Below are 21844 nucleotides of genomic sequence, written 5' to 3'. Positions count from 1 at the left end.
ATGGCGGTTCGGCAATTCGCAGTGCTCCGCCCGAACCGCCAGAAAAATTAAACATGTTTAATTTTTCGTGGCGGTCTTGGCGGTTTGAAATGGACCGTGTTCAAAACGCCGTTCACCTTTGAAGAACGCATCCTCCGTGTTTGCACCGCAAGATCCGTGATAATACTGTGTTAACACCGCCATAACTTTTCATTCAAAAACAAATGTAGAACTCAAAGGAGAATAATGCCTCCGGCGACACTTCGAGGCGGAGCAATAAAAAATGGAAAAAAGGCAAAGATGAACCCATAATACAAGATCGGGGAAATATATTGAATGCTGAAGTTTCATTACTGTTTTTTTTCCAATTTTAACAAATAGAGTAACAAAGACAGTTTAATGTTCAAAAAGTTCTAATGTATGTTGAATAGTACATCAGTTACATTAAAAGGTGTATTTATAATCTTGTTAAAGCTTACCAGCTTAAAAGATGGTCAGCTACGTGAACCTGTAAGTTAGGCCTATATACAGAAGAATTATGTAAATAGGCCTATACTGTATGTTGGGTTCTGCTTCCGTGATTATGTATGCCTTTTTGTAAGGCGGCATGTTGATACAGATATGTTGAAACTTAAGAGAGTTGAGGGAAAAGCGATGTTGAAAGTTGAAAAAAAAAACCCACACCATTATTATATTACGTGAACCTAACAGGAAACTATGTAGATTATACTGTATTCTTCTTTGATATGTATGTCTTTTTATTGACTGTTGTTGGAGATATGTGAAAACTTAATAAAGAAAGACAACCAAAAGAGGTGTTGAAACAAGCAAGTACTTGTACATCACTTGATATATAAACCTGCAAACGAACAGGAAACTTTGTAAACTATGTTGGATTCTGCTTTGCCATGTATGTCGTTTGAATGACAGTTGGTGCAGATATTTTAAAAGTTAAAAGAGAGAGAGAAAAAAGCATATTGTAACTTGAAGACAATAAGTTGCTTATTCAATCACTTATGTCAATCTGTAAATACACGGGGGTTACCACGTTTCGTAATTTCTTTTACATTGTCATTACCTAACGAAGCAATACGCTCCTTGTTGTAACCCACTGAAGACGAGTGAAAGGGCTCTGATTGCATCCAACTTTAGGGGCTTGGTGTGTACTCCTCAACCTTTCGGGGAGATCTGTGTTACTGCCGCGCCAATCCGTGTTAGAGACGTGTTCAAAACGTGTTGAGAACGTAGTCACATCGCGTTTAAGTGCTTTCCGCCATCGTTGGGACACTGTTCACGGCGGTTTGAGAACCGCCATGAACCGCCATCTAAACCGGCGATGCGTGATCGCCCCTTAAGAAACTTGCAAAGAAACTTAGGAAGATTTTCAGAATACCACCCTTAGGAAGTGCCAAGGAAAGACAGAATTGGTATTCTGGAATTTGATCCAAGGAACTTCTTAATGCTAATTACGCCATCCTTATCTCCGCCCATGTCCTTTCTTAACCAATACGAAATGCCGCATCATAAGGAACCAACCGATGACAATCGCATTTTTCTTATGAGGTAGGATTACATACACGTGTGCGCGGCATGTTCACTTTCTCGACATGCCCAATTCGCGCATCAAAGTATGGTTGGGGCACCACCTATCGACAGGGCACCTTCCCATCGACACCCTGCGTATCATGGCTGTTTGCGTATAGAACAAAAAAGTACGCGCGGGATTAAGTGTCATTAGCTATAAAAACAATAAAAACGAAGAAACGAAAATCAAACTCAAACAAACCAAGCTAAAAATTACACATCCGATCAGTAACGACGCATGGCTGTGAAATTCACGTGTATTACCTATGGCCTGTGAAATTCACGTGTATACCTATGCTGTGAAATTCACGTGTATACCTATGGAGGAGAGGGGGTGTCGATCGCAAGGTTCCCTTTTTAGCTGCGCGAAGAAAACGGAACGCACGCACTAAAATTGCGCTATTTTAAAACGGAGATTCATAATCAACGAGACGGTCACGACATTCAAAACTGCAGTATTTATGGCATATTTGAGGTAAGAATTAGGCGGATTTGTATTATATTTTTAGAATAAACAAGCTACAGATCCTTAGGGTGTCGATACGTGGTACCCCCAACCCTACATGTTGCGCGCAGTACGATGTTTGCATGCAGCTTGCTATTGACCGATTCTGTGACGCGCTATGTGTATTTTTAGCATAGAAGCAGCCATAGTGGGTGTATCAGCAGACCCCCCCTCCGCACTCCCCCACCCCTCTCCCTACATTAGCACGCGCGCAGAATGAAAAACTGCTTTAGCCAATGGGCGTCTCGTGCTGGGTGCGCGAATGCTTGCTTAGTGCGCGAACCTTTGTTACAAGTGCGTGATAAATATGTTGCCCCGGGGTCGGGGAGAGCAGGGGGGGGGGGGGGGGTCGCTGATACACCCACTATGGCTGCGCTCTGTGCCGTAAAATGTCTGCTGCCCTCAACGAACCCGAATCGGTCAATATTCTTAAAGGGGCATAGTCCTGGTAGTGTAGAGGGCGCTGTTGATGATACTGCCGATCACCGTTAGCATTGATACGAAGATTGCCGAAGTTGAGCTGTCATCAAGAGTAAAGTGCGTAGGTGTTGCTAAGTAACGTTGCCTTCGTTGTTTTCTCTGCGTATCGCGCAGTCTGTAGTAATGCCAGGGTGCGTGCATATGTGCTTGTTATTATGACATCACAAAAGAAGTTTGCTAAAGCTGTCATCCCCCTCAGCCGAATCATGAGCCGAACTGTGATCCGACCACTGACTACAGTGAATCGGACTTCTTCGGACTCGGGGAAGTGGGCCAAAGCGTAAGCGCTAAAGAGAAGTCGATAGCGTAGGTCTCTATAGGAAACTTGCGCCGTGCTCCCGCGTTATACGCATTTGACTAAAACACCGGGACCATGCACCTTTAACAACGTACTTAGGACAGGGGTGGAGCTTTCCTAAATATCTTCATATAATTCTTTCCTAAGTGCATTCTAGAATACCAACTTCTTCCTTTCAGAAAGTCAGAAATTTGCATGCTCCCGCCCCCTTTTCTAAGTTTCTTCCTAAGTTTAGGAAAAAAAACTTAGGAACAGACTTAGGAAGAAACCTAGTAAGGATTTCAGAATACCACCCTAAGTTTCTGACTTAGGAAGAAACATAGGGAGAAACTTCAGATTAATTCAGAAGATTTTCAGATTACCACCCTTGATGGTCTTATTTACTAAGTGTCGAACTCATCGGCTGTATTATTCGTGGGCTGTCACATTCGTACACCCATCCAATCACCGCTCAGCTTGTACAAACTGGGTCATGTGACCATGGTTACACGTTAACCAACTGACTGAATGGTCCTACCTTTACGTGAAGGCCATAGATTCAGTGTATGTGTGCATGTGTATGTGTGTGTGTGTGTGTGTGTGTATGTGTGTGTGTGTGTGTGTGTGTGTATGTGTGTGTGTGTTTGTTTGTGTGTGTGTGTGTGTGTGTAGGTTTACAAACCTCTGCCTTCAGATTCTGCTTTTCGAGAAGAAATCATAGTGGAAAAGTTTAGTCAGAAGAGTTCACAAAACATATAACAACGTTTGAAGAACACACTGGGTGCTGGTTTTGGTTTGTTGTGTGTGTGTGTGTGTGTGTGTGTGTGTGTGTGTGTGTTTTGGAGGGGGTTGTGATGATGCAATGGCGCAATAGCTCGGTGTGAAGGATGGGAGAATTTAAAACCCTTATCAAAAGGACATAGACCTGGGGGGCGTTTCATCAACGAGTTCGTTCGAGGTTTTCACCGACGAATTTGCTATCAGCCAATCAGACGCAAGGATTTCAGTAGCTTTTAACAGTTGTCAGTGTAAATCACTGACAAAAAGTTTAATGAAACGGTCCCCCGGTTGTTTAGTCGAATGTATACCTGCGTTACCTTGACCTATGCATTTCACTCCAACAAAGGGTATAAAGGGTGTGTAGGCCCTACAGTTCTGGTGGAGGTGAGGATTTAGCTTTTAACGTTTTGCGAGATATTCAGAAACCACTCTATGAGATGTCAAAGAGCGTGCAATTCTAAGGGGTATCAAAAGTTTTTGATGAAAATCGGTTTTGAAATGGCTAGATATCCAAAAACAAGGTGAAACAAAGATATCCTAATAAAAGGCGTGGCCTGTCATAGCCTTTTATTATTATCACTTTTTTTTGGATATCTCAGCCATCTGAAAACCAATTTTCATCAAATAAACGTTGAATCCTTTTTAAAATTATATGCTCTTTCATATTTTATAATAATATGTTTCTCATTATCTCACTTTAGGAATGTTCAAAACATGAATCCCCACCTCAACCAGTATACTGTACAGTCCCTTTAAGTGGTGGCATCCGCATCCGCTTCATGATGTCCTGCCATTTTTTGCGGTTGCTGGCTAGATGGCTGGCTTCTACTAGAGAGCATAATATGTTTTTGCTCCTACAGTCTGTTTTTACACAGTCTGTCCATCTCTTGGGTGGTCTTCCTTGTGGTCTCTTATACCAGAGATTCTTCCCTCCATTGCTAATTTTGGAAGGCGTGTTACCGGCATTTTTTTAGATGTCCAAAATATCATAATCTTCATTGAGAGATTTTATTTTATACCGCTCTTGTTGCATTTAATTGGTTCCTGATTGTGGTGTTCCTTATTCTATCCATTCGTGTTACGCCACATATTTTCCGCAGGCATGTCATTTCAAAAGGCATCAGGCGGTTTTCATCTTCTGTATGGGCAAAATACTCATCAATCAAATTTACACGACACTTTTATCCTTCAAAAAAGAGCAATTTCGATTATGTACAAACTCGCATTATAAAGCGCCGTCAATGCCTCTGTTTCTGAAAATGAATGTTTTGAATATATGAATTGAATAGGTTTAATATTCTTATGTATATGTTAAAGCATAAAAAGAACTTGTTATCTGAGATGATTTCTGGTATGTTTAAATCTAATGATCAAATTCATATTTATAATACCCGAATTAGCAATAAATATCATTTATTCAAGGTAAATAAGATGTATGTAATGCATACACTCAGACACACTGGACCCTCATTATGGAATTCTTTACCAGATACAGTTATAAATTCTCCAACTACAAATATTTTTAAGAAAAACCTGAAAAGACATTAAATTTTGTTAGAATGTTAGAGTTGTCATCAAATAACTATGATTATATAGATAATTTTATGGGTTTTGTTTTCTAGGGGTTGATATGACTAAACACTATTATTTAATTAATGGTAATGTATTTTTTGTGTATGTTTGTCTGTTTTTTTGTAATATTTTTACCTGTCCTATGTCTTGATCGTAAAGCAATATTGGTTCCTATTATTCTTTCTGTTGGGAACTACCCTGACAAGACCCCGGTCTTTTGTAGTTTCCATGTTTCATTTATAGTTATTATATGTTATGTTTGCATGTTCATGTACTCATTTCCTGTTCTCAGTTTGTCATTGTACAAATGATATGTTTTTCAAATGAAACAAATAAAGTTCAAGTTCTTTCCTAAGAGTCCGTGTCTCTGCTCCACATAATAATATAGAGAGGATTAGTACCCTGTATAATTTGGTCTTTGTTGTGCTCCGTATGGTGTGAATTTTCTGGACTGCCCCCATGGCTTTTCAATCCTGTTTTTGATTTTCAGAGTGTTGGATCCATCTTGACTGATAATTCCACCTAGGTAGGTGAAATTTTCCACTAGTGTCACTCTTTACCTTCTATACTGATGTGTATTTTGTTTGGGCTCTTTGCTGATACTGTAAATAGCACCTCTGTCTTCCTGATATTTATCTTCAGACCCAAGGAGGAGCTGCTGAGATGTACCTTGTCAACAAGAGTTTGGAGGTCTTCTTCACTTTCTGCTATCAAAGCAATGTCATCTGCATAGCATAGGTTGTTGATGACTTGTCCTTGGATATTAGCTCCAGTTTTGATGTCGTGGAGGGCGTACTACATGACAAGTTCGAGTAGGATGTTAAAAAGTTGTGGTGAGATTACACATCCTTGTCTTACTTCCACTATTATCTTGAACCAATCTGTTTTAGGTGGCCATTTACCCTAACTGCACTTTGTGATTTCTGGTGAAGTGCTTTAAAAATATTGATGATTTTATCCAAAAAAAAAATGATTTTATTGATAAAAATATCATCATGAAAAGAGCTTATGCTGATCTAGACATTCTGACAGTAAATTTCTATGTATAAATAGATAAAATGAATTTTGTGCAAACGATAGATGATAAATAAATGAAATAAAAGCCCTAGAACTGTGAGCTCTTTTGATTTTTGCTGAAATTTCCAAAACATGATCAGATATACCAAGTTTTGTCTATGAACGTTCAAGGAGTGCAGAGGATGTATCGCAAATCACTGTTTTGAAAAGCAGGTGTGCTTGTGGTATCACAGTAGCATGACAAAGGAAGGAAGCAGGTGAATGTTTCCGGATAATTCACCCGCTATGAGACATCTCTCACCTTCTAGCCTATTTTAAAGGCGTTATTACATTGTTCGTATCTTTTTTCTTTGCACTCTTTTCTTTCAATGCAGTCGTGCACATAAACTAGCACAAAAACAGAGTTTCGAATAATATTGTAACAATGATGACACTGTCGAAAGACCAAAAATACTTTAAGAAATCCAGGTACATTTGCAAATTATAATTTTCATTTTTCATAGATTGAGACTGCAGCCTTTGCCTTTGTGATTATATGTATATACATACATATATATATATGTATATATATATATATATATATATATATATCATATATCATATTCTTTAAAGTATCATCATTATACTAGTGCTCAAATTGTACCCTCTCACAACTTGTCAATCGAGAAAAGCGAATAAGACTTAGTTTTCAATTTAGATTTTAATGTTTCTATCAATGAAAACTGACGTAATTGATTGGATGTAGCATTCTGTATCATTGAGCATATCAAAGTAAAGGCAGACAGATACATAGATAGATAGGAATCATACATTTATATATACATATATAACTTCCCTACTTTGGCAAAAGGAAGCAAGTGACATACCATCCGAATTTGAGTTATTGATGTTTTCATAATTCACATAATGAGCTCTTCTTCCATGCCAAATTTCATGCAGAAACACTCATCCTACTAAGAGATATGTTAGATAAGACATCATGACAGTCCATTGACGTCAGTGTAAATGACAGACACATTTTGCTCTTTTACGCGAAATGTCACTTTTGTCACTTGCTTCCTTTTGCCAAAGTAGGGCAGATATATATATATATATATATATATATATATACACATTGTATATATATATAGAGAGAGAGAAGGAGAGAGAGGGAGGGAGGGAAAGTTCTCAATGACGAGCGTTCGAGAATACAAACGACTGAAAATAAAACCACGACGCTCATTATCCAGCGTAAGAGAATTTCTTCCATCGTGCATGACAAAATGATGAATACCAAAATTTCAATACGGGTTCATTCATATCATTTATAACCTGATTATAACCTGAATAAGAAAACACACACTCTCGGATGATTTCGATTAAAAGAAGTGATGGTCACAATATCACAAACACTAAGTTCGCTATACTCTTATTTGTAGAATCCACAAATCCGATTGCAGCATTTGTATCCCTCGAGTGAAAACAAATTACTGGAAAAGGAGACTCGTACACAGGTGCAGTTACTTGGAACATAATACTAATGATTAAAAAAACTTAAAGAACAAGCAAATTCCATCTACAGTTTTAGAAACCAACTGAGGTTTCATTTCAAATGGGTTTCTGATGACACGTATTAACAAAGCATTCAATTGGAGCTTCCTTAGCTGTTACGCAAAACAAATTCAATAACAACTTTGATACTATAGTCGGCTTCAAGTAAATTGAATACATTCCGTACCCCATATGACAGCGCCGGATGGTCGGAATGGAATAGTTCTCTTGGAGGGTATGTGTGAAATTCATGAGTGACTTTTATAGCGTAACTCTGTAGACATGGAGACCATCTTTAATAGGGGAACACTTGGCGAAAACCACTGTGATGACGCCATACAATCATCCACTGTTCCATCCACAAGTTTCGGATAATCGAGATTCTTGTAAAAATCTGGGCTTTGTTCGGCATACTGAAAACCAGAAACTAAACAAAAATTTCTGTGCTATTTTCAGTCTGATTAAAGGCATTATTTGCCATTTGCAGATGAAAGAAAAATCCAGCTTTAGTGCTTTAAAATACCTCCCTTAGTCCATTCTTTCTTTCTTTAAAACAACAACAAACAACTCTTAAATAGTTCATTTTATGTGCATTAGGGATAGAAACAACCAATGTAAAAATTTGAATCAGTATAATCAATATTAAGTATTGATGAATATACAAAATGTGAACAATACTTATGATAAAACTTTCTAGACTAAACCGTCCACAGTTATGATTTAGTGATGGAAATAGTGATATCTCCTGATATCTTAGGCTTTATTGCAAATTTTTTACATGGTAGGATGTTTTGTGATACATTAACTGACCTACACATATGCATCAAATGTGATATCTTGAATATTTTCAAATCATTGCTCCCAATGATAAACTGTACCTTTAAAGGCCCGAAGTCCTTTAAACAGTCCTATAGCTAACCTTCCTTTATAGCTGTGATCCTCGTGGACCTAAAACGTTTATAAATCACGAAGAACGTCACTTCACGACAAACATTTTACATCAGAGAGCAAAAAACAAAAACAAAAACAAAAATATGATGATGATGATAATTATAATAATAATGATAATAATAATAGTAATAATTATAATGATGATAATAATAATGATAATAACAATAAAAATAACAACAACAACAACAACAACTTGGAATACATGTAACAAGATGTAGTGGAGCTCGTCAGACAGGAAAAAACCTCAGACCTGAAGTACGTTAGGGTCGATCCCAGTCGCTTCGCAGCTTACATCCCAGAGCTGCTTCGTAAGAGCCATATCATTGGCCTCCTTAGCCTCTTTGGCCAGCTGACAGTTTGCGAAATATCCACCGTTATGTTGTGTGACCGATTCGTCGACGGCACAGTGGATCGTTGTCTGGGCTCCGTCCTTTTCGCTTAACAAGCAAAGCCTACATGAATAATTTGAGAGAAGTAAAGTGCTGGTACAACAACAAAATTTAGGACAGAGGAGGTTAAAATAAGCATAGATAACTGGTGACGTAATCTGTCATCAGCTCGTACATGATCTTGAGATCATCTGTTATAAGGCAACTTTTTTTCATAAGATATTGTAAAATTTGATATTTGTGCTTCATCGGACATATATCAAATACATTATCTGAGAAATATGATACCAAAATCTTTCAAAATATAACTAACTTCTCTTCAGTCCAATCAGCATAGACACTTATTGTTAATGCACTTCAGGATAACCTTCCTTTGTTTGCAAACAATGTATGGATTATTCCAAACGTCGCAAAATATATTTGAAACATTGCAGTTGTAACTGTGAACAGAATTATTCACACTGAGCAAAGAAAATCGCATGAATCTGTTTGATGCCATAAATCACTACGAAATTGAATACTGATAGCAGGCATAACATCTATTATTTCAGGCAAACTCCGGAGCAGATATCGTAAGCGATTGTATTTGTAAACGGTGTTTTCATTACAGGCACACACATACACACACACACAAACACACACACATACACATACACACACAAATAGTTTTACAAAGAAGTCGTTGTGATTCCAAATAATTTGGGTTTTTTTTCAACATTATTAGAGAAGTGTAAAGAAGCATTCGAAAGTTTCAAAAGGTAAACAAACTTCTCACTCAGAGAATGTTCCATACTTAATAAAGAGTTATTTAAGGTAAACTTAAAATTTTGCTAATACCTTTCTGACATTGCTGTATGTATTAATGCGGAGTCAAACCGTATGTCAAAGTCTACTAGTAAAAGTATGATATAAGGAGAAACTGGGTGACCTTTTCCGCCAAAAATCACTTCAGTTTTAACGTATCAAAAAAAAAAAAGAGACATCATTTCTTTGATTTAAAAAAGAGCCACTGCCGAGTGAGAGGACACACTATTACTTTGTCTCAGCTAGCATGTCAGTAAGCTTTTATCTAAAGTTGATCTGGTCCGTGTGAGGTTTTTTTTCCTGAAGTATATCTATGTGTGCTTTTGCAGTGAATGGAAAAATAAGTACTCATTCCCCGTGGCCAACGTTAAAAATGCGAGTTGTTGAAAAGGGCTGATATTGTCGATTATAAGGGATTCATTTTGGAACCTTAGAGTATAATTCACTGAAGTCAAACACCCTAAACTCAGATTATTACATTTCTCGAAATTACATTTATTGATTGATTTTCTTTCTACATTTCTTTTTCATATACATAAATGTAACACAAAGTCAAATGAACCGACTAATTGAGTACAATGTCATTTAAATCTAACAGCTGAAACAGGTAAGAAGCAGGTGATTTGATTTAAATCAGACTAAAAGTACTGGGTAATGAGTGTTACAAGTCATTTCTTCCCTGATCTTTGTTCATATCCATCATGCATAGCCACTGTGGTTATTGCCATGAAGTCAGAATATGTTGTTGTTGTTGTTGTTGTTATTGTCCCAGTAAGGCACAGTGGTGAATGATTAGCATTATTCTATGTCAATACTTGGCTCCTCCAGCACAGTGCTGCTTTTCACTGGCAGCCTGGCATTTTTATCATTTCAGCAATGTGTTGTTGCTAGGCCAGATTTTTATACGCAGGCATGCTCCTATCCAGGTGAAGATAACACCCTTTTGTTCGTCAGTGGTAGCTTAGAATTTTTGTGAAGGGCGTAACGGTAGTAGTAGAAAAAATTTGTCACTACATGCATTAGGAGCCTAGATTTTGGAAAGGCAAGACCGATATCTTAAAGGAGACCTCCGGATGATTTTCAGATTTTTACATTTGAACAACTATAAATTAGTTGTACTGAGGACAGAGTTTCAGAATTTGTGATAATTGGGATGAAGAATAAGAATATTTTCAAAATTTAGAACAAATTGCAATGAACAAGGATGATGACATGGCAGAGTCACCATAAGAATGCATGAGTTGGGGCTTAAGGAAGCAGAACAAAAGAAGAAGGCATGCATAGATTATACACAGGTGAACTCGCAAGCAAGCGGTATTGTAATGGAATTACACTGCTACATTTCTTAAATATGTGAACCTCCTATGTCATCACCCTTGTTCAGTGTAATTTGTTTAAGGTTTTTCAAGCTATTGTTTCTTTGCTCAAGAAACACAATAAATTCCACAAATCTATACATGGAGTTGTGGATTTATGTACTACATGATGTGAAATTATGAAAATCGTCTGCTAGGGCCTGCTTGTAACGGCTTGAGCAGATGAGACGAAGTCGAGTGACAGCAGCTTCTAGTCATCAGACAAACTGTAAGTTTGTATATCCTTTTGCCGTAAATTATCACTAAATTATCATATTTGAGACTACTTTGCACGGTAAAATGATGAAATATTATATAAACAGCCAATTATATTGCGCGAGCTATTTGAAAACAGTTTGAATTATGATGTGTTGTATGTGATAACGTGAATTGCAGAGAAGTTACTCCACTGTACTGTTTCAACTATACGATGGTTGAATTTGTAAGAAGGCAGCATGTATGGTGGTTACTGGCATAATGCTTACTTATCTTCAGGCCAAGTGCTGAAGGGTTTATATTAATATTGTAATAATGTAGGGAGCATTAGGCAAGATAAGTGCTCAACTGGAGTCAGATAGTTTTGTATATTATATTATTTAGACTAGTTTTTATATAAAGCATCTGAAAATATGTAATTTTCTTCTGCAGGCATCAAAATGATAGTTAAGTTTACACTGGTAATTTAAATAATTTTGGATTTGCGTCTACCATTAACTGTAGTAATGCCATGGTATGAGGGGTAGATTCTAGGTAGTTTTTATGTCATGGTGATTTCGTTACTGTAGATAGCGTTAACTTGGGTCAACAGCGGGTGATCTATACAACCCGAGTTAGGAAACCCCAGCTCGCAAGAATTAATCTCGGGCGCCACTTCGAGATCATAGGGAAAGAAATCCACTTGTGTACTGTACGTCGGGAAATCGTCGCCTCGATGAAGGGTTGAGTAAATTACTCGGTATTCGCGGCGAACGTCGGGAATTGTTTCGCGTTCAATGACCATGGAGGCAAATTCCTCATAAGACTGTGAGTTTTGTTTATTTCGGAGAGGAATGTATTTTGGACTTTAATCAAACCCCGACCGTAAACTGTACCCACGGATTTAACTTAAGACAAAGGAGTTATTAGTAGTGTTGTTTTTAAGGCATAATTTACCATATGTAGATGAAATAAATACCCAACATTTGTGCTTTAAAATAGTTCTGAAATGTGAGTTAAGGATAACGACCACTGTAAAAACTTTAATCCGTATAATCGACGTTAAGTATTGTTAAATACACAAAATGTGAATAATAGTTTAAATAAGAATGCTTCCAGACTATAAAACCGTCGAATTTACAGTTATGGTTTGTTGAGAAAAAAGGAGATATCTCCTTATATTTTAGGTTTTATTGTGAAAATTTGATATTGTAGGATGGTTTGTGATACAACAGACCTACACATCAAATGCATCAAATGTGAAATCTTGAACATTTTCGAAATCATTGCTCCCAAAGGTAAACTGGACCTTTAAAGAAGCTGGTGTAAACGTATAACAGTAACCGGAGTAAAGATTTAATTATAGTCACATTGTGAAGCAGTTATTAAATTTTCACTGTATAGTATGAATATAGGAGATTGGGATGAGTGGAAGTTGAGGTGTCATAATAAGCATAGGCTGAACTTTTGTTTTGTCTGTGTGTGTGTGTGTGTGTGTGTGCGTGTGTGTCTGTGTGTTTGTTTTGTTGTTTGTATCACCACCATATTTGTATCCGAATTTTGGAAGACTAAAATTTGTGTGTTTTGTACTACTATATCTGAACCGTATTTAAGTAATGGTTTCTGTTTCGTTTGCTTGTTTGTTTGTTGTTGGTTTTTTTTTTCTGTTTAGTTGTTATTGTATTTTTGACTTGGTATATTTTGGTTTTGATGTAATTACTTTTTTTTTGTTTACACTTATGCAAATATGTTTCGATGTGTAATTGTTATATCTATGTTAACAGGGCTCTTTTTAAAAGCAGGCCTTTTGATTCTGAAAAGACTACCCTGTTTTTAAAGAAGACTGAATAAATAAATGAATAAATAAGTAATCAACAAGCCATATCGTCTGCTGTGACTATGAGATTTCACCCGTTTTCACTAAACATGTGATATTAGTTGCAAACAACATTATGCAATTGCAACTGATTGACAAATTGCCCTACATCGACGTAAATAAGCACTGAATTGATCAATGTTAGTAGTAGCCATGATAAAAAACAAATCTTGGGCGTACATACTCGAGCAGGATTCGAACCTACGACCTGATCAGGATCGGGAGGATCACTTCAGTGCTTATTCGTTATTTACGTCGATGTAGGGCAATTTGTCAATCAGTTGCAATGAAAATATCTCGACGGAAGAATATCATGAATTTGAACATTATGCAAATTACCTAAGATCATGATGTAATTGACTCTCAACTTCCCCATTCGTTTAGGAACAACACTATAAAAAGAAATTGTATTGAGGACTTTTGGTCGAGGACTAAGCATCTCAAGCTCTTTCAAAAGACATACATGATCACTGTTAGCTTACGACAGCAGCAACAACAAAAATGGTTCTTTGTGTTATACCTAAAGAGAAATTTAGAGAAGATTTATGTATAGGCCAATGGAATATGAAGTGAGCTCATGAGGTCATAACCTCATATGACACGTGGTTCCTGCTATTATCTTGTTAAAAAAATAGAGCGAAGCTTCACATTCCTCAACATTCTACTAGGGCTTCCCCAGGTCGAAAAACCAGTAGAAACCAGTAGAAACCAATTAACATTTTTAACTGGTCTTTATACTGGTTTTGACTGGTCTTAACTGGTTTCAACTGGTACCAGTTGAAGTTATGCTGGTACCAGTTTATACCAGTTGCAGTTGACTGGACTGCTTGCCAGTTGACACATCGTGAAAGTCTTGATGACAAGTTGATACCAGTTCAAGTCTCGCTGTGTACCAGTTGATACCAATTGAAGTTTACTGGTGTTGATACAAGCTGAAGTGTTTTTGGTACCAAATGATACCAGTTGAAGTCTTAATGTGTGCCTACTGATACCAGTTGAGGTTTTACTGGTACCAGCTGATGCCAGTTCGATTTTTACTTGGTGCCAGTTGAAGTCTACTTTTTGAATTCAGTTCACGAATCTGGTAGCATGTACCAGATGCTTTCAGTTGACTCCAGATGAAAGAAGTGGAATAAACTGGCACGCTACCCTAAAAGCATACTACACTGCAGTTGCCTCCAGTTAAAACATTTTGTAGCAAGCTGAAATAAGCTTGGACCAAATTTTGGATTGTAGTTGACTCCAGTTAACACACTTTGCAGCCAGCTCGGGAATTTCATACCAGCTGGTATCGCTTAAAAAAAAAATAAAACAAAACAAAAACATCTAGAATGATTAAACTTGGACTCATAACTAAATTCATCTGGTACCAAGTGAAATCAGCTGACATTTCAACTGATCAACAGTATTGAGACCAGTTTGTGTGTGTTTGTACGTGTGCATGTGTGTAATCAATATGTATGCAAACGGTTAGATGACACTTGAAACCTATGTACCTGACTGGACTTGCTTACAATTTCATTCCATATTTAACACTCAGTAACTAACAGTGGAGTTTTAATCCAGTTGATCCCAGTTGGTTTCTATTGGTTTCTACTGGTTCTATTGGTCATGAATATTCATACGCTATTCAAATCCTATTCGTAAAAATAGATAAAAGATGGTTAGATTCAATATAATATAATAACTTTGCAATAAACTCTGAAATGTATTAGAAATAATATTCATTTAATGTTATTGCCGTGATATTCACGATTTTAGCTTGTGCCTTTGACGAGGTATTGTCATATTCTTTTATAATAAAAGTGTAATCTACTTGGCAACCATGGCTTAAAGCATGACAACTAAATGCCCCTATATATTAATGAATGCGATATCCAAGGTAATAATTAGGTTGCCTCAATCATAGGTTTCCAATAGTGTCTGGGCGTTACAAAGACATTGAACGTCTCTGTGTACTCATTGTTCTAAAACGATATTGATGATTCATTCCATTATTTGTTTGTATGTCCCTTCTTTAAGACGGAATGTAAAACATTTTCAAGAAGGGAATATCCTAAAACATTTAAATACGATCAATAAAATAGTTTAATTCCACTAAGAGAAAGACTTGGTCGAATATCTCGAGGTTATGTAAAATAATAATGTCCTTTACTGTACACTTTATTATTTCGTTTGATTTAGTTTATTTATGTATCCATTGTATGATTATTTGCATCAGGCACTGCAGTGCCTGCATTGTCCGTAATTTTCTAGAAATAGCTTTACATTTGTGTACGGGATTATTCATAACATACTTTTATGCAAATTGTATTTGATATGCTGATATCTTGTATACATGTTAAATTCTATTTTAAATTCTTCTATTTTGTACAGGTAGATTAATTTGCAATTTAGTATCGTACTCCATGAGGGTCGTTGAGTCAATCAACTTCAACTTCAAGATAGGATGTAGGCTAAGCCTGTAGATGTAGGCCTACTTGACATTGTACATTCTGGTAAACTCCCATACATCAAATAATTCAGCACAAAATAATTTTGTCATCTGGATCCCAGTTGATTCGAGTCCATACCAGTTGATTCCAGTTGAACGGATACCAGTTGATACCAGTTGATTCTAGTCACATAATATTATTCCTCTTTCCATATTGAAACAAGTTGCCTTAACTGGAATTAACTGGAACCAGTACCAGTTGCCAACTGGTTTTTCGACCAGGGTCAATTATTTGTGTGTGTGTATGCTTTGTGCTGATTTTACTCCACTTCTGAACGTAATATCATCCATTCTGCTCTTAAAGAGCGGGATTATAATGCCGTATACGCACGAAGGCCCACAATAAACCCCAACATTTTCTCAATATAGACACTCTTGCCTATATATGACACGTTGACGTGTCATGATTATCAAATATTTTACAACAGAAAAAAAAATCAACCAAAGATGAAAGTATTGCTCAATCCTGAATACCGTCAGTTTACCCCAACATCACACTCACCATAAAAGTGGTCGCAAGAAGTAATACAGCCACAGCTTGTCCGTCGGCCAGATGCTGGTGTATATGGCTCCTGGGTGCAGCGAGTAAGCGGTAACACCAGTGCCCGCTAGGCGGCGCCCTAACTCTTTGGAAAAAATCACATTGGCCAGTTTGCTTCTGATGTAAAATTGAAAGCCATCTAACCCTGTGAGACACACATGAAAACAAAGAAAGAAAGAAATCTTTTTAAGGGTTGTATTAAAATAAAAGCTTCAAGCGACTGTTTCGAGATTATAATGGCTTGATTGAAGAACAATTTGTGGCATGCCTTTCTCCATAAACGCTGGTGATATGAAATCTTAAATAATAATATGGGGAATATCGAGGAGAAATAACAGTATGATAATCACTTCACAAACCTATATCATGTAGCATAGAAGTATTTTATTTTGTAGAGTAAGAATTATCTACATTATCCATCTTGCTTGTTTGCTTTTTTTTGTAACATGCTATTTTTCTGTAACAAAGTCTGTTCACCTGTATCAACAAAACTATTCATGCCATTCTTCTCAGTCACAAACGTAAGCGTTGGAAAGCTTAGGGCAAGTCCTTTTGAGACTGTTGTGTGCTTTTCTGGCTATACTTTTTTCCCTAAAACGAAAACGGGTCAAACCAAAGAAACCAACAAAATTCAATCCTTCATTCTTTTGATTTGCTGAACATGAAATTAAAATTTCTTTCCAATTTGAAATATCGTCTTTCAGAAAGTGCCGAGTGTATTCTGTCAGTTGTCCCCAATTAGCAAACTCAGAGTAGAACCACTGAGAGATTATATGGAACAAAACGTCATGGATCAGAAATCCTGGTCATGAGTAATGACACAATCTGTGTGGCCCGAATTCACGAAGATGGTACAATCTTGTCCATGGTTTCAATCATAGACAAAGACCGTAGTTTTTTATGGGGCGACAAGTGTCGCATGGCCTATCCCAGGCGTTACGAAATCAGTCATTTCGTTGACGAAATGATCATTCGTTAACGAAATGGTCATTTCGTCGACGAAATGACTGATTTCGTATCGAAATAGGCCATGCAACACTATTGGAGCCCCATAAAATACTACAGTCTTTGCAGTCCACGGTTTAAATCATGGACAAGATTGTACCTCCTTCATGAATTCGGGCTTATGGGTTCGATCAGTTTGTTTCTAACCATCACCCGATTTGTTGCTGAAGTCCATTCCAGGCTGATCAGTGTACCACGTATGAGCGAGTGAAGAGACGTTGATGATCCGACTGGGGGCGCTCTTCTTTAGCAGGTCAATCAGTGTCATGGTGAGAACGAAGTGACCCACGTGGTTGGTCGCCATGACCAGCTCAAAGCCCTCCGGTGTCAACATCTTCCTTGCTCCGCCGATCCCTAGACGGGTTGACTAATCGAATTAAGTCTTGCTTCTATTCCTTTCTATTGTTCAAGCGCATAATCATCATGACATGTGTGTATCGGTCCGAATTCTAATTACAACAATCATTATTATTTTATGTAATAAAGTACTGGTAGGAGTATGTCCGGTTTCAGTGATGTTTGACTGATGAAGAACTGTAAAATTGAAATATTTCTTAATCGAAATAAAAGTCTACCTTTATTTGATTGATAATGTAAGAACTTTAAAAAAATGTTATGTTGATGAAGTAGACTGCCAATACCTACGTTGAGGTCAATAATGAGCCAATTAGCAAATAAAAGAATCTTTCATTCACCTGCATTGTTGATGAGGATATCGAGTCGGTCCTCCTCCTTCAAGATCTGATCAGCGAAAGCTCGAACCGACTTGAGGTCAGACGTGTCCACCTGTTTGAAGACCACGTTGTCGCTTCCTGATCTCTGGCGGACCTCTGCCAGAGCTGCTTGGGCTTTGGTCGGGTTGCGACAAGCCATGATAACCCGCGCCCCACGGCTGGCTAGGTCCACGGCCGTCTCGCGTCCGATGCCAGCATTGGCACCTGGAAGGAGGGGGAAAATAGCCCACGAACGCCGCATTGAAAAAGAAAAAAGGTCCATGAGTCATGCAGCCAACGATTCATACAGCCCAAGAGCTCGAAACTACGCCAAAAAGGCCCAATTAGCTGGACATTAGGCAAATAAAGCCTACAAAATTGAACATTCCAGGCAGAATATTTGAGAAAACGGATAAATGTTCATATTTTCAGGTCATACTGTGCTATTTCAGAGCACAAAGTTAGGAATTACTTAAACAGTTGATTCGTTGTGTGCAGGATTCATTCAAAAAGAACATTAAGATATGGAGAACATTGAGATATGCAGAAAAGATCTTTCTTTTCATGTTTTCGTATCAAACGCAAATCCTGTAATTTGTATACCGAAGCTGCCTGTGAAACCATCTGCTTTTGGTTTATCCCCTAGTACAATCATAGACAAATCTTGCATGATGCATTTGGGAGTGATCACACGACTGAATGTGCGAACTGTGTAAAATACTAGATGTTACAAAAAACATTTACCACCTTTGATCCTTAATAGTTCAAAAACTATCAGATATTAGCATACTGTCATTGATATGAGTGATAGCTGAATAGTGTACACTTTAGTTGGAGGTGATTTGAATATGAGAGAATGAATCAGTTTCGTTAAATCCATGTATAGTCATTCTTGGTGCGTGGTTTGTTGAATTGATTGCTGGAAAAACACGTACAGGCACTCCATTGGAGTTTGAAAGGTGAATGATCAGATAATGCATCTGGGTCATAGTCTCGTTTAAAGACTGTACTACATTTTGTTTCTGAATTACACAATTGCCATGAGGTTAATCCGAAATATGATCATTCAATCGTTTGGTATCGTTTGTCATTTGTTACGTGAAAATGGTATTTGACTGGGCCTACTTAGTAACCCATTTGATATAAGACATTGGAATGCACCTTCCACACGACTGAGCGTAACTTTGTCTCCGTGTTGCTCATGTGACTAACAATGGCTTTTGTTCACAAGCAAACATGCATTTTGCTCTATAGGTCCGCGGAATTCAATCTACCCACGAAGTGGCATGAATCAAAGGTTCGCTCGTAGCAATGAAAGGTTGAGTGGCATAAACATGCTATTTGTATAAGGACCTAGAATTAAAGGAGCACTCCAGACGATTTTCCCAATTTCACATCATGTAGGCATGTAGCACATAATTCAACAGCTCCATGAATAGACTTGTTGAATTGATTGCGGCCCTTCATAAGAAGAGAAACCAATAAATCGAAAATCTTTAATTACACTGAACAGTGTTGATGACATGGGAGCCTCACATATTTCTGGAATGTACTGCATATTGTAATTCCATTACAACGCTGCTTGCTTAACAAGTTCATCAACAATGACCAGTGTAGAATTTATGCATGCCTTCTTCCTTTGTTCTGGTTCCTTGAGCCCCAACTCATGCATAAACTTATGGTGAGGCTGCCATGTCATCATCCTTGTTCATTGCAATTTGATACAAATTTTGAAAACATTGTTATTCCTCACCCCAGTCACTACAAATTCTTAAACTCTGTACTCAGTATTACTTATTCGTATTTGTTCAAATGTTAAAGTCTGAAAATCTGTGCGTCACTGGGGTTCCTCAAAATGAAAATGTCTTCTTCACGAGGCATCTGTGGTCTAGGGCCTATCATTGCAAATATGTCCGTATAATCACTCAAGATCATGCAATACTGCAACATTCCCTTATCGAAACTCTCAAGGCAAATAAGCGTCTTTCATGTATTTGTGCGGAGGTCGAGTTTTTGTGTTTAAGGTAAATCATTAATCATTAGGAGCACTGATTGTAAAAATGTTTGAATTATCACATTTGATGATAGTGTAGGTTAGTTGTATCAGAAGACATCCCATCATATAAAAAATTTGCAATAAAACCCAAAATATGAGGAGATATCACTATTTTCTCACTAAACCATAAATGTATAGACGGTTTATCCTCGAAACAATTTAATTATAACTATCTATTGTTCACTTTTTTATTAGTTAACAATGCTTAACATGCATTATACTGAGTAATGATTTTACATTGGTTGTTTCTATCTCTAACTCACATTTTAGAAATTATTCTTAAGCACTAAAAGCTGGGATTTTGTTTCATCTACAAATGGAATGCCTTCGAGACGATTTTCATAATTTCACATCATGAAGAACATAAATCGGCAAGCTACATGTATAGATTTGTGGAATTTATTGTGGTCGTAGAGCGGAGAAACCAATACTCTGAAAAACCCCAAACGATCACTTAGGACACTGAACAATGATGACATAGGGGCGGGGGAGTTTGGAAGGCGTGGGTCGATCAATAAATTATTGTATTGAATATACTTTAAGTAATGGACAACGGTGGCAAACGTGTTGTGATATAGAGGATAGGACCATAGAGATGGGCATCTAAAAGCAGTGCGTAAAACACTCCTCACCCAAAGTCCAGCGAATACAAGTATAATACTTCAATTTATTGAGTTTAGGAATCATAGACTTGAATTCTCTTCCTCACTATAGTGCGTGCTGTAGAATCATATATGCCGGCCTCTACGTGACTTCTGATTTGTGTTGTAAAAAAAAGGCACGTACTGTATCGGGCCTGCGGATATACCTGCTATTTATACAACGCTGATAGGATAGGTGAAATGCGATGTTGCGTGACCAATTCGCATTAGATCTATTGTGGACTTCATAAATGTGGAATTTAGATTTACCAGTAATGATAACTGTCTTGCCATCCAAACGAACACTGCTCCTCACACGTCGTACGCCACTAAAGAACCACGCATAGTACACTCCGTAAGTGGCAGCCACAACACCAGCGCTACTCACAGCAATTTTCACCGGCAGAGAGGCGGCCTGGAACCACTCGGCCTCCTGCTGGAGTAGATCTTTGCAAAACACGAGCACAGCCTCCATCGTGATCATCGGCACGAATCCACTGCCCAACTTGACCTCATGACTTGCCGTTCGAGTGTAAACCTTTGCACCAGGCGTTTGGAAGTGCAATTATCAAGGCGAAAATACTTTACTGAGTAGTATAAGCTTACTTCAACTTTCTAATTTTATGATGTGTAGCCATATTTTACCATGGACATCTGGAAGTGCGAGTTGAAAGGTTGAAAAGTCAGTTTCACTTTCATTTTCAAGATCGAGTATTTGTTTACGTCTAGTCAAAGGAAAATGGCTGTGAATTGAACTTTGGTCGCTGGCGTACTCTGTACTCGGACAATGTAGAACAAATCGTAGACGTGTATCACGTTCATAATGTTATATATCCAGGAAAGGAATATGATAAATTTTGAATTGGTTAATTGAGTGAAGGGGCATTGGGGCGTGTGGAGCTGAGATTTGTCGTAACGCCGAGATTTGTGTTAGTAGAAAAGTCTCGCCGGGTTTTGTAAAAACGCAGGGAAATGTAAAAATGTGTAAAAACGTCTCGCCGGTAAATGTAAAAACGTTCAATTTTGCCGAGAAATGTGAAAACGCTGCCGTGAAATGTTAAAATCATGTAGGGGCCTACTTCAACAGTATTACGTACCTA

General features: G+C 37.6%; 1 protein-coding gene across 1 annotated transcript in view; it reads right to left on the bottom strand.

Moving 5' to 3' along the window:
- The window catches only part of LOC139710720 (retinol dehydrogenase 11-like), a 39884-nt gene extending 18501 nt beyond the window's left edge, over positions 1-21383 (bottom strand). Inside the window, exons 1-5 of the mRNA XM_071622638.1 lie at positions 21015-21383; positions 18030-18272; positions 17482-17688; positions 16291-16474; positions 7517-9127 (exon numbers count right to left, since the gene is read on the bottom strand). Of these exons, the coding sequence (XP_071478739.1) occupies positions 8920-9127; positions 16291-16474; positions 17482-17688; positions 18030-18272; positions 21015-21228 (1056 nt within the window). The 5' untranslated portion in view covers positions 21229-21383 and the 3' untranslated portion in view covers positions 7517-8919. The remainder of the gene's footprint in view (positions 1-7516; positions 9128-16290; positions 16475-17481; positions 17689-18029; positions 18273-21014) is intronic.
- Between the last annotated feature and the right edge of the window lie 461 nt (positions 21384-21844).

Source organism: Diadema antillarum, unplaced genomic scaffold (assembly GCF_040938485.1).
Source record: "Diadema antillarum isolate AM-2024a unplaced genomic scaffold, OU_Dant_1.0 seq00001558_RagTag, whole genome shotgun sequence".
In the NCBI taxonomy this organism is placed as follows: Eukaryota; Metazoa; Echinodermata; class Echinoidea; order Diadematoida; family Diadematidae; genus Diadema; species Diadema antillarum.
Note: the sequence above shows the minus strand (reverse complement) of the source record. Positions and strands in the feature narration are given on the sequence as shown.